The following is a 17,668-nucleotide window of genomic DNA, read 5'->3' as shown; positions in this document are numbered from 1 at the left end:
AGATATCATACAAGCGATACCTTTGGCGTGGCGCACCGCTCGGAATTGCCACAGAGCACTGCGCTCAAAGTTCAAATGATTTCAACTTTGACCTTGGTTTCCGCTGACCTTCCAATGAGAACAGCTGCAACTATTGTTGTTGCCTAGAAACAGTGAATGGCGTTCCTTGTGCTCTTTTTGATGAGAGATTTTACCTGCTGCCTCTGCAAGTCTCTGGGCCCGACCTTGCGCTGAGTGAAGAGCAAATTTCTTATCATGTGAACACAGCTTAACTCTCTGCAAGAAAGCAAATAAGCGCACTTCCCACAATGTTGAACTATTCCTTTAAATTATCACATTTTTACTTTTAACCAAAGCAAGATACATAATCTGGCCCCAAACCTGGACCCTAGTGTTGCATTCAGTTCAACCACTTCCTGAGAGCACGAAGCTCACAGATGAGACATATCAGCACGATCAGCCTACGTCTGCAGCTTGACAGGTGAAAGCAGGTGGGAGAGCCGTGGGTGTCGTTCACTCGAGAGGTGAGATGAAAAGCCCAGGACGATGTCATTCTCCTTCCTCCCTCTGTTCCGATTTCTGCTCCTGCGTTGGTGTGAGTCCGCTCTCGGCTCCAAGGACAAACAAAAAGAGAAACGGCAGCAGGTTGTCAAGGCAACACGGGAGCCACACACACACACAGGGACACACATACATACAGGTGATGTATGTAGTTTGCTCAGACGTGTGTGGCGAATACGTCACCGTAGTTCTGCTTGCAGCGTGAGTGCTTGTAGGCTGGAGCTGAGGAACCTTTCACGATTTCAGCTGATGAGTGGGAATCTAAAGTTGGCAGCGTGTCACACGCTTTATTTATACAATGCTGTATCTTTAGTCTCACAGCTAGTGTCCTACTTTAACACAGACTTTGGAAATGATGTAGACCAGATCATATTGATGTAACTTTGTATGTTTCCCACGAGTTCCCTGGGATTGTGCTGTAGGATTTTTGAATGTCTGATTGCGTGAACAGTATTTTGTATTTTAAAATAACAAGACATATATCATTGTGTTGCTCCTCTTCTTAACCTCTAAAGAACATGGCTTTGATAAGCTCTCTTTCTCATGTGTCATTCATGTGTTGTTCTCCCCCCGAGAGCCCTGAGATAGTTTTAATGGCTGGGTGTGCCCGCGCTTCACATGCAAATGTGGGAAAAGTAATGACCAGGCAAAATCAAGAGAAAGATTCAAAACAAATGCCTAATTAGTAGCTGGGGATTCAAATGGAGCCAACAACACCACAGACAATATAGCAAACAGTTTTGAGAAGGGGAGTCGAGAGATGGAGAGTGATATAAATGTCAGGTTTTAAAGATGTGTTAATGTGCACTTTCTGGTACAGAGACATCATTCATGGGTGGCTTAGGGGGTTTTGTGTTTGTGCGTGTGAAAGCCAGCGTGCACATCTGTGTGTCAGCCTTTTTTAGCTGTATGTGTTAATTAACTACGATATGCAGCGAGCATTACCGAGGGGGAAATAGATCTGGAACAGCTCAAATGCAACCACCTTGCTTAACCATGCAAAAGATCAGACTGACACTGTCAAATTCAGCTGTCGCTGGCAGATTTAATGATCAAAGGATTATAATCTGATCTTGGATCGCAGCCTGGGATGAATTAAGGAATCATTTGCTAGATATTAACTTGGAAGAATGGATTAGGCAGGTATAGAAAGGCAAATACGGAGAAACCGAAGAATGAAATCAACCCTGAACCTATTTGCCTATAAGGAAACCAATTTGTGTTTTTCCCCCCTTCTATGTTTTATGTATTAAGAGAGGAAATGCTACGCCTGAATGTTGGCAGCCCCACCAGAGTCAACAACAGACAAAACAATATGAGTACCGAAATTAAAATGGATAACTTTGTATATAAGCAGGCGGCCAAATCCCTGAACGCCCTCTAAGATCCCAATCCTAATAAACTCTCCCCTGGCCTCTGCCAAGTCTAATTTGTTCTCTCTGCTTCTGTTTCTGCACATAGCGATCTTGATTAAGACACACACCCCTCCAAAGGGCCGGACCAACTCCTTATCTCACCGCAAGGAAGTGAGGAAGGAACCATCAACACTGACACAAAGGGTGAGTCGAACATGTTTTGGTTTGTACAATTTTCCATTAGCTATGAGGTCTAGAATTTAACTTATTCTAACGGCCGTGAGGCTGTCCAGACTTTTTGTTTTGTTTTGTGTCTTTTATCTGCACACTGAGTATTACAACATGAATACAAAGCATGTGGTGAGAGAAGCTACCCTGAGTTGATGCTACATGCCAAAACCTACTGTTTGTCGAGGCACATGTATGAGCGCTGCAGCCAGAATATGGTTGAAAATAAACCTAAAATAAAGCAATTGTACCTACTTTTCGGAATACATCACCTAGTACATCAAACTAAAGCGATACTGCATGACATAAATGCAAAGGTTCAATCTGCTTTTCTAAAAATTAAATTTATGATCTGGTCATTTATCAAGATTATCAAAGAAGTGTTAGATAACAAGAGTGTTCGATAACAAGACTGATACCACTCTCGTATCTGTTCATTAAATATGAAGCTACAGCCATCTGATATATCATCTTCAACAAAATTACAAATTTACATTACTGTTTTATAATTACTTATGCTTATATTTAAGCCCTATATTTTAACTACACTGTTTTATGCCTTAGATTATCATTTTTCTTTTACTTTTACTTGTGTGATTTCCTCTTTTATTGTACATATACATATTATATGAGCATTGTTGAAGGAACATGAGACCAAAGATTTTTTTGATAAAAGGCAAATAAAGAACCTTAAACCTTGAGGAGGCGGTTAGCTTATCTTACCCTCCAGGTAAACACTGTTAGCTCTGTCGGAAACTGTTGCACTTTGTTTGCACTTTGTTTGCACTGTTAGCGTTGTTAGCACCATAGGCTGCTAGTTACCGGCTCAGCCATCTCTATGCTATGAATTCTGTATTGAACACCTTTACTGAATGATAAGTTAAAGAGAGGAAGTAAAGGAGGATGTGGCAAAGAGGATGTAAAAATTAGGGTAGGACAAGCGCTGCTCCTGTGTTGCACTTCTCTTCCCTTCAGCAGGGGTGGTCCTCTGGCTAGATAACCCCAGCCAGACAGCCGTGGGTGATAGAGATCAGATTGAGATGACAGACTGGAGTGCTGCCCAGAAACACACACACACACACGCACACACACACACACACACACACACACACACACACACACACACAAAGTAATGAGGAGGAAATTAAAAAGGCATTCTGTTGAAAGAAAAGAAAAAAATCAGCATTCTTTGTTGTTTGTCTTGTTTGAGAAAAAGAAGTGAGTGAAAACAGAAGGCTGGAAGTTCTTTGTTCTGTCAGACAAACACATCAACTTCCCAGAACTGTCTAGTGAACCTGCAACATGAGTGCTTATATACCATTTCACTGTGCTCACAAATGTCCTTTTGCTTATCCTCAGTGTATCTTTTACAGCTGGTTATCCTTTATCTTAACAAAAAATGTAAACATTTTTTCTTGGACCTTTTACTCCTGAGAGTAGATAGAAGCAGTATGTAAATGTATTATAGAAAGGTTAGAAATGTGGATTGGGATCTTTGGCAGAGTTTATAGACTGATTTATCGCTTACAGATTGAGATGTTTCCCTTGGGGAGTTATGTTCAGGAAGAGTAAATATTTCTTGTGGTGTGCCCCAAGGTTCAGTCTTGGGCCCCCTTAATTTTCATCCATTAACATAGCATCTGTTTCTACACTGATACGCAGATGATACACAATTCTACATCTCTCACTTAAGGATCTGAGCCCTGTCAACACTACATCTGTGGCTAAGAATCTGGAGGAAACTTTTGATAACAATTCAAATTTTGAAGCACATTCAACACACTATTAAAGTGGCCTTTCACTTTAGAACATACTTTTATTAACATGTGTTTTAGTTGCTCCTAATAACCTGATCAAACATCTACAACTTTTTCAAAACATTGCAGCCAAGATCCTGACCAAAGCTAAACGGAGTGCACATATCGCCCCGGCACTAAAATCATTCCACTCTCTCCTAATTAGATTTAAGGTGCTTCTTGTTGTTTTCAAATCATTTTACGGCCTCGCTCCAGACTACATCAATGAACTCCTAACAGATTACTGTGGTCTATTGACTCACATTAACCATTCCTCTGTCCAGGACTAAAGTCAACAGTGATTATTAGGGATGCTAATTTTGAAAAAAAAATTTAACCGATAACCGACCCTTGTTAACCAATTATTAACCATAAACCCACAAGATTAGTGGTGCTATTTTTAGTGCCTAACGAGATGCCTAGCTGCAATGAAAAACAGATGCACAAACAGGTTAAATCCATCATTTATCACCAGCTGCAGTGTGTGTGCAAAACAGACAACTGAGTCCATAGTTCATCCGTCCGGGAGAGTTACTGTAGCAGCCACGCTGCTGCATGTATTGTCCCAGTAAGTCTCCACCACATCATTTAGCTGCGAGGTTGTCAGCTGTTTGTCTGCCTGGCGTACTCAGTGAGCACGGCGTAGCTTTACCAAGTGTCCAGTTGAGAGACAGAGCGTGTGTGTATGGCAGCGGTGTACTCTTGTCAACCTGGCGTTATGCACATAGGATTAAAAAAATCCTACATGCTATGTTTTTAATGTTCCTACTTCTTGGATCTGTCTTGTTATGTTTTTTTATGAAGCACATTGCATGGCATATTTTTGTATGAAATGTGTAATATAAATAAAGTTTAATTTTGACACAATTCACTAAATGAGTGAAATGAATTGGAGCTCTTGCATGCGCATCAAGAGCCCTGTAGGACTCACAAATTTATCTGCAATTTGGTTGCAACAAAACGTGAAACTGCCACCATTTGCAGTCTGTGCTTTTGTGAAACAGGCTCCAGATGTTCAGACTCGACAACTGTGGCCTTGATGACACATCTCAGCTTTAGTTGGTTAATTTGATGTCGCATTATCATTAAAGCAAAGTAACTGTCATACCAAATTTACTCGAGATGCTTAAGACACCACAGTTAAAACTAAAGCAGCCTTCCACCATGTGTGCAGTAGTAAGTGTGTCTACATGCATGACAGGTGCCCTTTGTTTGATTGATATCATCATGATTATGGCCTAAAGTCTTGTGATTGCTTCACTGATGTTATTCATGTTGGAACTTTGCGATACCTCAGGGATTCATAAACCGCCGAATGCTGCTGCTGACAGACTAAAAACATGCAGCTCAGACTGGAATTTACGAGCAGGGGATAAGCATGTGTACTTTCTATTTTTTCCACTTAACTCCGCCTTTCCGTGAGGATCTCTCCATGCTTGTGTTTGTGTGGGTGTGTGGGTGTGAGATATCCCAGAGGTCATTGTCTCTGGGTCCAGACGGCTCCGACTCAGGTTCTCAGTGTGGCTTCACTAATCTGCCGTAATTATGTCTCACAGCCAGCTCACTCACAGTCACACACATACATTGATTCCCTGTCTCCTAGACTCTCTCTCTTTTTTCCCTCTTTTTCTCAAGAGACCAGAGTCGTGGTCGCCTCAGGACGGCTAGCAGTGCATGTGTGTGTGAATGTATATGCGTATGACACAGTGTTACCCATGCAATGGGGCTATATCCTACCCTGCCGACACACAACTCAAAGGACTCCTTTCACAGCTTCAGGGAGAAAAAAAAGAGATGCCTTCGTGACTTGCCATATAGTGAAAGGGGTTTCCAATGCAGGAGTCATCCGCTGCACGCATCACACTCATCTCCCCCCGTCCTGCCCCTGTGACGCATATCTTCCTTGTGTTTCATCAACCGTCGTGCCTCAGGGTGTGTGGTGACGCAGGAGATGTGTGGGCATCCTAAATCCAGACTACCTGACCAGGTTCATGTGAGTTCGGTTCAGGGGGAAGCCCTCGCTGTAAAAGATTTTATTCCTTTGACATACAAATGGGTGTTTGTTGTAAAGATATAGACATTTTAATGAGTTGGAAACACTGAGGGATCCAATGATCGGTTGAGCTTGTAAAGGATAATTGTGGTTTATTACAGCTTCTGTCTTATTTTGGTAGGTTTGGCCATCTTTCCTACTCACCAAGTTAAGTACTGAGATCTGGAAATGCAGCAACATCACTAAGGAGGTCAAGAAACATGAGCAGTCATGTGATCATACAAGTTGCAAAACAAATCCCCTGAACTGATTTTGGAAAAGAAAACAAAGATGAATTATTTCCCAAACTGTAAACACCCATCACAGTGTAAAATAAAAGGGTGTGACGCCAAGGGGCGGTATGTGACGAGTTGGGATGAGAACGTGTTGGTTGGACTTTTTGCCATATTCCCATATCTCAGCAATTACTTTGGTTAGAGCAAAGCTATCATTAGTATTTAGGAAAAATGGCCTGACCTATGAAAGTGAGACTTATAATTAACCAGAACCATCCTATAAAGTCAGATTTATAATGCCAGATTAATATGTTTTCCTATGTCCTTTTCCTTCCCCCAGTTTTTCCACTGTGTAGCACTCATTATACCATTCCACATTATCCTAGAGTTTTTGCATAATAGTAAGAAATTATCATCACAATAAAAAGAAAGCCCATGGATTCATTTGATGCTGAATAGCTGAGCCTGAAATTTCCATCCTCATTGTTTCCACAAAACACTCTTGAACCACTCCCTCTGCCTAAGCATGACTCGTGAACACATAAAATGTTTATCTTTGGTTTTGCCACAAAAACAAACAGTTTTCATAGTACAATAAATCTAAAACTAGAAAATGTAGTTATACTACCACAAGGACAAAAACGGTAATCATCAAAGTTTGCAAGTTCATATTTGTGTGGCACTTTTCACACAATTGCAAGGCACAGAAAACAACAGTTATGATACAAACACACAGTGTTGACACCCTCAAAGGAGAACACACAGGATAGTTGGAGATATCAGGTTTCATTCTTGCTGTACATCATTAAAAAACACCTTAAAGTAAATCCAAACCTTAATTTGGTTATGACCATTTTATTTAGTTGTTATTTAAAGGTACAGTGTGTAGGATTTGGTGGCATCTAGTGGTGTGGTTGCAGATTGCAACCAACTGAATACCCCTCCACTCACTCCCCCTTGTCCAATACTGCGGTAACGTGAGCTGCCGAGTGCAAAACCGTGGTAACGCCGTTCAACTCGCTCAGAGGCCATCCTTACCATGATAACACTACTTTAGGAGCAACGGTACAACGTACCACGGTTTAGCACTATGCAGCTCATTACCACAGTTTCACAAGCGTGTCGGAGAACTACGGTGGTCTTCAGGTAACCTAAAAACATGAATGGCTCTCTCTAGAGCCAGTGTTTGGTTTGTCGGTTCTGGGCTACTGTAGAAACATGGCGGAGCAACATGCTCCCTATGTAGATATGAAGGGCTCATTCTAAGCTAACGAAAACACAACGATTCTTAGTTTCAGAAGTTACAGAAAGAATTTAAAGTCTCCTCCAGAAAATAATCTCTCAAAAATATGTCGCCTTTTGGACTTTATTGTCTTATGGAAATCTTTTCATGGAAGTTAAAATACGTAAAATACATTTCAAGTGAGTTTTAAAAGACAGCAGTGAGCGTGGTAAGATCACAGAAAAAGATATGTGGTATAAACAAGGAAATGAAAAGTGATATTATATATCATTTCATATGACAGAATGGGAGCATGCACATAAGGAAACAAAACATATAATGAACCCAAAACAATAATTAAAAATAGGTAAAAAATAATTAACTTAATTTGATCTAACTATTAATTGACCCTGACTGTGCCTTCTATAATAACACAGCTCTTTAAATTGCAGGCATCATAACTATAATGAAGAGTTGTGGTTGGCACTCATTTATATTGCAGTGATGTATGTTGAAGTGAACTCTATTTAACCCGTAGTAATTTATTCACAAGGCAGGTTGGCCTTGCAGGACAAACCTGTTTCTTTTATAAGGAACTCTGTGGAGCGTTTGGCCCGTGTGTCAGTTTGTGTGTGAACCCCACTGAGCTCATTAAACTGTTAATATCGCTGTCTTCCTCTTCACAAAACCTGAAACCCCACAAGATATTGCATGCTCAGTAGCTGAAACACACAGCCCGGCACACACACAAAGCCTCATAAAGCTTTTCTGACTAAATGCGTGCCTGGCTGCTTGCTTAAACACACACACACTCACACACAGACGTACACACACACGGCTGCAGCACAGCGCTCTTATTTAAACTGATGTGAGTGCTGTCACGACATCCGACTAGTCCTATTTGTTCCACAGAAGCCGTGGCGTGAGAGAGCAGGGTCACTCCACTGGCTCTCATGCAAATCCATTCAGCACACGCGTGCGCGCACACACACACACACACACACACACACACACACAGACACACGCACACACTTAATAGTCCTGCAAATAAGCAAAAAGACAGACAGATAGACAGGCAGGCAAGCAGAGAGAGACGAGCGGACAGAAAAAACATTGAGCAGACAGAAGAACAAAATGAAGGGCAGACAGACAGACAGATAGACAGACAGACAAACATCAAATCCTAATTAAACATAATTAAATTAACAGTTATCCTGAGCTACCTATCTCTACAGTGTTGAGTCAGCACTAAAAACAGGTCTGGCTCCACACATTATCATTCTGCTATAGGGGAAAATTGCTCTGGCTTGTTTGTATTTCTTTGAACCAATCACAATCGTCCTTGGCGGAGCTAAGCAAAGGATGCAAAATAGACATCGCAGATAGTGGAAGGTCGTCTCAAGAAGGTAATGCACAAATTGCGAAATCTGGCAAAAACTTGCTAGACTCGTTGCCCGACAACCGATCCTAACCTTTACTATTCTAGGTCAATAGAGTCCTAAAACTCTGAAATGATTTAGCATTTTAGCACTTCTGGTTCCCTCATCTGGAAGTCAATGGGTTTTTAGTTACATGCCTGAAATAAGGTCTGTGGTTAACACAAGCTTGAGAGATTTTATTCTACAATATAAAATGCATCAGTAAATATCCCACTCATGAATTTTGAAGCCTTTATGTGTCTTAAAAAAAGGCGGTTGCTAACAAATGGCTAAATGAGAATACTGAACGTCATCACGCCGACTCGTCCGCCTTCAGAGCCTCGTTGTGTATACTTGCGCTCATGTGACCGTGGTGTAATTCATTTATAGCCTAACGTTAGCATTTTACGTTGGCAATTGCATTTACACTTCAAAAACCATAAAGTGGTGTTAATTTGTGAAGATTATTTTACGGAGCAAAACGCATAAGTATCATAAACATTTGTTTGCCACAGAGCTTATTTTCTGCGATATTCCAAAATCCAATGGAAAAATCCCCTTGGCTTTATGTTGGGGGAACCTAGGCGATCAAAACTTCCTAGTTAGCCTACAAAAATACATCATGCCTAACCTTAACTATTCAAGGTCGACGCCTAACCTTAACCATCTCACGAGAGTTTCCCAACTCGTGAGTTGCCTTCTAGACATGACCATAGCGCAAGGGGAGGAGAATGCCACCTGAAATACGTGGCCAATGGCAGGCTTATACCCACAGTCTACATCCAGTGAGTCAGACTACTAGTGTCCCCAAATGGTAGCAAGAGGTAACAGTTTGGATTTAGCAATTATGTAACTGATTAGTTAACTGTCTACTGAGTGGGGCAGATGCAAGAAGTGTGTAGAGGATCAGCCATTGAAAGTAGGTCAAAAGGTCAGGGTTCAAATATGGGGATAATGGCGCACACTTTTGTCTCTCCTCAAAGGCATTGATAGTGTTGGACTTGTTTGTACATAAGAAAAGAAAAATGACGCAAATATCTGTGTGAAAAAAAAAATCTTTTCGGGCCCAATGGCATCATGTGACAGACATGGAAGTTGTAATTCCACCGTTTGGCCACTACGAAAATTTGCTTCAAAGCTCTGCACACTTCTTGGGGGCTTGCTTTATCCTCCATAAATGAGAATGATTTATCTCTTCAGAATAAAACTTGGTCGGCCATTTTTTATATAAAACATGACACCTATGAAGTCAAACTGTGCTAGCTACGGGATCAAGGAAGGGTTAAGCAATACAAGACATGGATGTGACAATATAGTTTTTAAGGTAAAATGTTTTGAGAGGTTTCTTAAATATTATTTGCTCGTTATTGTTGCACTATAATTAGGATCTTTATTGTCATTTGTTCCGATTTTTGAGGGAATGTTTTGGGCATTCACACAAACCAATGACAAATTGGTTGGCATGTGTGTGTATGAACTAATCAGTGGTGTACAAATGCTTTGTGAATCAGGATCCGGGGGCTACACACAGTGACGCAACATAACAGGTGGACAAGACTTAGATTCAGATGGAGTGGACGGGGCTTATATACAGTGGAGCATCGCGTGCACAAGAGGGCCATTTGGACTCACCCAAAAAGAAATACCAAGGAAAGCAGCTCACATCCGATGAGCGCTGTGAAAGCAGTGGGTGGGACGGTCTATTTGGGTTATATGAGTGAGTGAGTGTAGAGGAAGCTTATGTCACAAAAGTTATTTCATAATACAGAAAAAAGAAAGACCTTTTAATTTCACAGTGTATGTGTTCTGAGTGCCTCACCAGTTTCATAACTCTCCTCTTTCACTGTCAGTTTTGTGTGCGGAGTGCTGGTCCTGCAGTATCTTGTGGGGATTTTGGGTGAGTTAAACCTGCATGGTTGGCCATTGGATTTGTCCTGCATAGCCTAGCCCAAATATGTCAAGCGTGACAATATTAGTCATTTCAAGCCAAAAAAAGAATAGTGGGTCACATTCACCCCTCCTCCTCCTCCTCCCTCTCTTAAATCCCTGCATGCACACACAGACACACACACTTTCGCCTGTCGCCCCTCCTTCTCCTTCCCCTCTCTCTCTCTCCCTCTTACACACACGCACGCAAGCACACACTCAGCATGCTCCATTATACACTTGCCCACACAGCATAGCGTGCCGGAAACAGACTCAATAGATGCCAAGCTCCCGGTCCCTGCAGGCTCAGTGCCCTTAAAACACTGGATGCACCTTCCCAAATTAGGTTAATTTGCCACAGAGACTTGCCCAAAATACTAGTGGTCACAAACAAATTAAGACAGAGAAATAATTAGATTAGAATTTTTTTGGGAAATTCCAGCTCTCATCAATTATTAACCTGCATGGTTCAGTAATCAGACTAGCTTAAGTGAAATAGATATGAGCTATATTGAAATGGTCATAATCAAGACAATCAAAATGTTATGATAACCCTGATGTAGTCAAATGCTGTATATGCAATCAGACTATTCTGAAAGTAGACATTCAGTATTTTATATGCTACAAAGAGAGCTCTGATAAACTTTATAAATAACCAAATGATTGTAAATTGTGGTCCAGTTCAGTACTGCTTTGTGTATGCTGTTGCATTAAATGCACGCTACGAACTCCTTCCTCCTATGTCCTTGTCATGAGGGTATCTGAGGATATGACCGGTTATAGAGAGGGTGAGAGAGTGAGACAGAAAGAGGGAGAGGGAGGGGTGGGGGGATACAGTGAGAGGGCTTGTCTTCCCTCTCCCCTCTTTGGCACAGTAGGGTGCAAGGTTTGATTATTGTCTCTGCCTGAATACAACATGTTTTTCCCTTTTGTCACGTTCTCCAATTTTTTTCTGCTGTGGAGGCAGATAAACAAGCACGGAAGGTAGGCTAGACTTCAGTGGGCGAGTGCAATTTGCATCAGAGTGACTGAGTCTGCACGATTCATTGACGGGTCCAGAAATAGCATGAACATGCATCACAGATGAAATCATAGCAAATATTTCTCTTTCCCTCTCTATTAGTACAGACGACATTAGCCCAGATTAAGACAAAGGTTTGCTCTGGTCAGCCACACAGAAATAAGGGCAATTATACCACATAAAAACGCAAAAATCTCTGTCTGAAGACATTTGTGAACCACATATTACCATGAAAAGAGTGGTCCCGTAAAAGCCCCTGCGGGAATGTCTGGCCGCTATTTCAAATTACTTCTGAGGCAACGAATTAAATGCACACAACCCAAACAGAGCATTGAGTGTGACCTATGCATTCAAGCAGGCAGAGCTCAGCTAATGTGACTTCAAGGCATTGTCTGTCTGCATTTTGTACACAACTGCTTATTCATTCTTTATTTTTTACAAACAAAAATAATTATGTAGGCTCTGATATTTTGGAAAATATACTTGTCAGCTGTTAACCTGGAGTTAAATCATTAATGTGTAAACATGAGAGGATCAATATCATCTTCTTGTGTCTCAATGACTCCCCTCATCTCATCTATTAACTCTGTTGTTGCATGTCATGTAACCACAGGAATGCCACTGGCCTGTTCACGTCAATCAGGCCCCTTTGTGCCATGCGATGCCTCTGGCTGTCAAAGCATAAAATTGAAGTGATGAGCATTACCAACTGATATTTCCATCCCCTGAGACAGACCGTGGTTAAGGTGGTTGTGGTAAGGGTTAAATAAGAAGCTTCCACACATGGTTGATGAACGCAGAAAAGTTGCTGAGGTCTAAAGATGGTCCAGGGTTAAGATGGCCTTGTTTGGGAATATTGGGGCATTTTCCCCTCAGACTTGGAGCCATTTCCTCCTCAAATTGAGCTCCAGCCAACACGCACTAAGGAATGTTTTGCACTAAACACTTTAGGGGAAGTTGCAATAGCACAAGGTTCTTCACAGTATTTTAGCATTTTAGGATTTTATTGGTCTGAATGATTGTATAAATGTAGGTGGTTGTCTTCTATGTTTACTTATATGTTTGTGCTTTTGTCTTTTGTCTGTTTTTAATGAGCACTGCACTGAAACAAATTCAAATCAACTGTGGGTTGACATGGCAATACAAGTATTGATTGATTGATTGATTGAAATAGGATAATTTTTTTTAATTTGCTATAAAAACTGAATTGAATGATTTTGCATATATTTTTTGTATATGATACGCATAATCACTGCTATTGTCAAATAAATTTAAAAAGCTTTTATTTTGATAGGTAAATAAACTTCCTGTGCCAACTCTGGCTAACTTGATAGTCACTACCCCAGACGTTCTACACTGCGTGGTTACGTAACAAGGCTACGTCGTAACCATAACAACAGTCAGAGCGTGGCTCACGACAAGGAAAAAGTCAGTCAAAGTTTTTAGTATTTTGTGATTATATTCGCCTTCATTCAGTCGGAAACTGTTGACTATGGGTAGGTAAAAGTTTGTTCTGTTTACAAGTCGATATAAGTCAAATTAAAAGGCGTCATTCTTGTGTGACTGCAGTAGTAAACGTCATGTTATGCGAGGGACCGCAGTGATTTGTTTACAGGTTAGTTTCTTCACGTCATAAATGCTGTTAAACTCGGTTTCTTTTAGTTAGTGTTTGTCACCCATTTAATTAACATTGACCTACAGCAATGTAGACTTTATAATGTGTATATACTGTATGTTTACTATGCCTGCATCTAAACAAAGCTGCATTTTGGACACAATGTACATTACAAGTAAACTAATCTAGAGACTTAGCTAACTGTAATGTGTCTGCCATTAATAATGAGTATGTGCTAACTATTCAACTGAATTATATTAAAGATGAGATCTGTAATATAAATATATACACTTAAAACTGCTTTCCTAAGATATTTGTATAGGCCTACAAGCCATTCACCCCAAAGTCTGCATATGCTTTGACTGTCAGTGAACTATTTTTTATTTTTTTTAATTGTTTTACATTTTTTTAAATTTTGATTCTCTTATATATATTATATATTATATATATATTTTCGACTTTTTTTACAGTAGACACACACAAGACGTGAAACACCCCTTATACAAAAAAGACGAGGGTACATGTCAAAAACAATTACAGAGCTGCCAGACAACCACAATATAAGCAAAACAGGAGACCCCATCAGGGTAAAGAGTGAGAACAAAAAAAAAATTCAAACAGCCAAAAAACTAAATCAGAAACAACAAATAAAAAAAAAAACACAGTGAGAGACTAGAATATCAGTCAGCATACAGGATAAAGCAGAGTTCGCACAAAATAGAGATACAACATAGCAGAAACGCTCATGAATTATACAATTAGGGCTTATCAAGCAATGTCAAGAACGGCTTCCACACCTTTAAAAAGTTGATTTGTGAATTATATTTGCTAAAGCGAATCGGTTCCATCTTAGCGATGGAAAGCATTTAGTTTAGCCACCTCCTGAAACAAGGTGATGATGGAGTCTTCCAATTTAGTAATATTATTTTTTTTGCCGCAATCAGTGAACTATTTTCTGACTACCATCAATTACCCATACTATTTTGAGCAGGAATGAGGCCCTGGGCGGCAATAGCTCAGTCCGTGGGGACCTGGCCGGTTCAAGTCCAGCATGGACAAAGTACAGGTGCTAGTTCACCTCCTGGGCCCTGCCGAGGTTCCCTTGAGCAAAGCACCCAACCCAAACTACTCGGGATGCATCAGACATGGGCTGCCCTGCATGTCTGTGGGTCCTGTGTGTGCTTGTGTGTGTGTAATCCAAAATAACAAGGAGTAAAATAATTGAAATTCCCTCCCAAGGATTAACAAAGTAATTCTTCTTCCTCTTCCACAAAACAAAACTTAGTGCTGCTCAGCTCCTTAAATAAGCAATTATCTTGTGGATCAATGAAATCAAATTATTTCAACTCCATCTGCTTCCTTCAGGATGGGGTGGTTCGGGGACATTTCTTCATCATTCCCTGGTAGCCGAAATGCTTTTTGCCCCTTAGTGCTTTTGTTTGTGCTCGTGCCGAACTGTAGGCCCTCACGAGTTAATATGTTCGTGTGTGTTTCCTCTCACGACTTAGGCATGCGTCCATGCAGAATAGATGAGTTTATGAACAGCTTGCCTCCCTCACATTAGACTGATTAATAGTTCAATCAGGGCTAAAACGGACAAAATGTCACGGGGGAACAGTTGTCATGCGAAATCAGCCCTTTATAGCTGCGTCCATCTAAAGGGATAGGCCTGCTTAATGCTGTCACAGAGCGTTACTAATTTATCTGTGTTGTGTGAGCCAGCGATTGAGGATCTCTGCCGTGTTGTAAATGCAGAGCCTAGAGACAGTAGGGGGGCAATCAGGCTATTAGCGTGCGCGAGCATGAGTCCTACTCTTGGACTGGGCAGGGTTTGTGTGTCTGCACTGGTGTGGGAGAGACCGAGGGAATACACGTGCTTGTTTGTATGCTAGTTCTTGAATGTTTTGGTGTGTGCATTAAATTAAACCTGCCTGTCTTTGCATGAGTTCTCAGATTGTATATAATTGGATGTGTGTCTGTCTGTGTGCATTGTGCTCGTGGCCAAATCCTTGTGTGTTAGTGCTGTACATTTTCCTGCTTGTCCTCTCACTCTATTTCCCTCCGATGGTCTGCGAGGGCATTTAATGTCTGGCATGCAGCCATGCACAGGGGACCATCTGATAGGAGTGACCTCTGGCCCTAAGTTAGCCAGAGGTATTTAATCTGAGGTCAAGTGTTGAGTTGGCGTGATGGTTTCCCCTCACTAATGGTGAAGTGATAGATAAATGCCCTGAAAGCATGCACACACAGATAGACAGACAGAGGCTGGGTTAGGCTTGCTCTGTTCTCCTCGCACAACCTCCTGCTGCTCCCATGGCCACATTACTGACTACTCCTCAGTGGCTACTATTACACAACATAGGAAAGCTGGACTTCCCTTGGTTTGCAACTAAAAAACAGAGCTCAGTGTACATAAATCATTTTTTTCCTTGACCCATTTCATGGATATTTCCCACACTTGAAGGTTGAATCAGTCCTTGTTGAACCTTGTGTTGCCCTGCAGTGGAGGACAGGCTAATGTATGACTGTGAACTCAAAATACACTCAGCTGTGAAATGCCATAATCTACAGTCTATAAGCTTAATGCCATAAGCTTGACTTATTAATCTATTGAATAGAGTGTACAGCAAATGGGTTTAATATGGTGGGCATCACGCTAAGGGATTTACCCTTACATTAACCTCAGATGCTAAGTGCTATTCATCAGTTTAAAAGTACCACCCACTTTTATCCTGAAAAGAGTCGTCAATTTTTCTTGGAAATATTGAGTAGAACACAATGTCATTGGATGGCTGAAGAAATACTTTGATATCAGGGTTTTCTTTTTTAGAGTGATTAGGAGGCATCTTTTTCTTGAAACAGCTACTGTTGGTCATGAAGGGGAATGGTTGAAGGAGATGAATTTTATACAAGAATTTGGAAGCTAAAAATAATCGCATTAGATACTTTTTCAAAATCGCGGAGCCCTAATTTTTACTTAAGTTTGTTGTAGAGCCAAAACTATTAAGCTGGTCAAAAAATCAACTTCTTGATGAGCAAATTATCAATAATCAATTCATCATTTATAAAGAAAAAATGCCAAACATTCACTGGCTCCAGATTTTCAAATATAAGGATTTGTGACTTTTAGTAGCTGTTTAATAGCATTGCAAATTGATTATCTTATGCTGTTTAAAGCAAGGAGTTTCATGATGTCTGCTAGGCTTTGTGAAATTGTGATGGACATTTTTTCATTATTTTCTGACTTTGTCTAGACAAAATGATTAGTCCATTCATTAAAAATACTAAATCGACATCTTAATCAGTATTGAAAATGTTTGTTAGTTGCAGCCCTGGTTTGCAGCACCAAATAGAAATCCATAACACACACAGTGTATACCATTTCCAGTATAGCTAATTCTGCTGGCCTTCTTGTTTCCAGGAGACGAGGAGAAATCTATGGAGGCGGAGCAGGAGGGAGAGAAGGAAATGAAGATGGTTCTTCGCTGTCCTCCGATCTACCCACTGCCTGAAGAGATAAAACAGGTAGGCAGTGAATCAATCATGTTCCTGAAAACCCCTGGCAGGTACCTTGTAGGTTTTGTATTTGAAGTTGTATCTGAACATCAAGATTCTGCTCTCAGGAGGGACATATACTTATGAAATCATTTTCAGCGTACATCTCAAAGCAGCTTGTTAATGAAAGACCATATTGACACAACATATGTCGTTAACAAATGTGATTTTTTTGTATACGTCCTGATGAGTGTTTCAACACTGCTGTCCTTCTGCTGCAGTAATCCATATGATTTGAATAAGAAATGGGACAATGTCTCCTCTTTTAATCCTCCATCTGTTTTAAGATAAAGCACTTAGGAAGTAACATGGCAGTGATGGCGTGTTGCTTTATATCCTTGTTAATGTCAGGTGGCAGTTACATATTCCCATATGATATGCCATATGGTATGAATATGAATTAGCAGGGAAAATCTTTTGCTTTAAACAGGAAGCACACAGGGTCTCTATTACCAGTTATGTATTCTCTGTTTGCCAAAGGAAATTATTATCTCCAAAGACCATGTTTTCCAGAAATTCTTAATTCTTATTTTCATTACACTTTTATTACACTATTTTGAAAGGTTCTTTTTACATTCCCTTACATCAAAAAAATGTACTGAGCGCATAAAAAACAAAGTAATTAGACTAAGAAAAATGTTTTGGCCAATGGTTGTACCCAGTAGTTTTACTTCACATTCTGATTGTCAAAAAACAACTTGAG

At 40.5% G+C, this 17,668-nt stretch overlaps 1 protein-coding gene across 2 annotated transcripts in view; it reads left to right on the top strand.

The window, feature by feature from the left end:
• The first annotated feature begins 13,172 nt into the window (after positions 1–13,172).
• Positions 13,173–17,668, top strand: part of lekr1 (leucine, glutamate and lysine rich 1) — an 86,384-nt gene continuing 81,888 nt past the window's right edge. The window contains exons 1-3 of one of the 2 annotated variants that reach the window (XM_037776472.1): positions 13,217–13,291; positions 13,881–13,997; positions 16,832–16,935. In XM_037776472.1, the coding sequence (XP_037632400.1) occupies positions 16,849–16,935 (87 nt within the window). In that variant the 5' untranslated portion in view covers positions 13,217–13,291; positions 13,881–13,997; positions 16,832–16,848. Of the gene's footprint in view, positions 13,292–13,880; positions 13,998–16,831; positions 16,936–17,668 lie in introns of both variants that reach the window. The other variant, XM_037776471.1, reaches the window with a different exon arrangement.

The sequence above is a fragment of the Sebastes umbrosus genome, chromosome 7 (assembly GCF_015220745.1).
Source record: "Sebastes umbrosus isolate fSebUmb1 chromosome 7, fSebUmb1.pri, whole genome shotgun sequence".
NCBI lineage: Eukaryota > Metazoa > Chordata > Actinopteri > Perciformes > Sebastidae > Sebastes > Sebastes umbrosus.
This window is presented reverse-complemented; position numbering and strand designations above follow the sequence as displayed.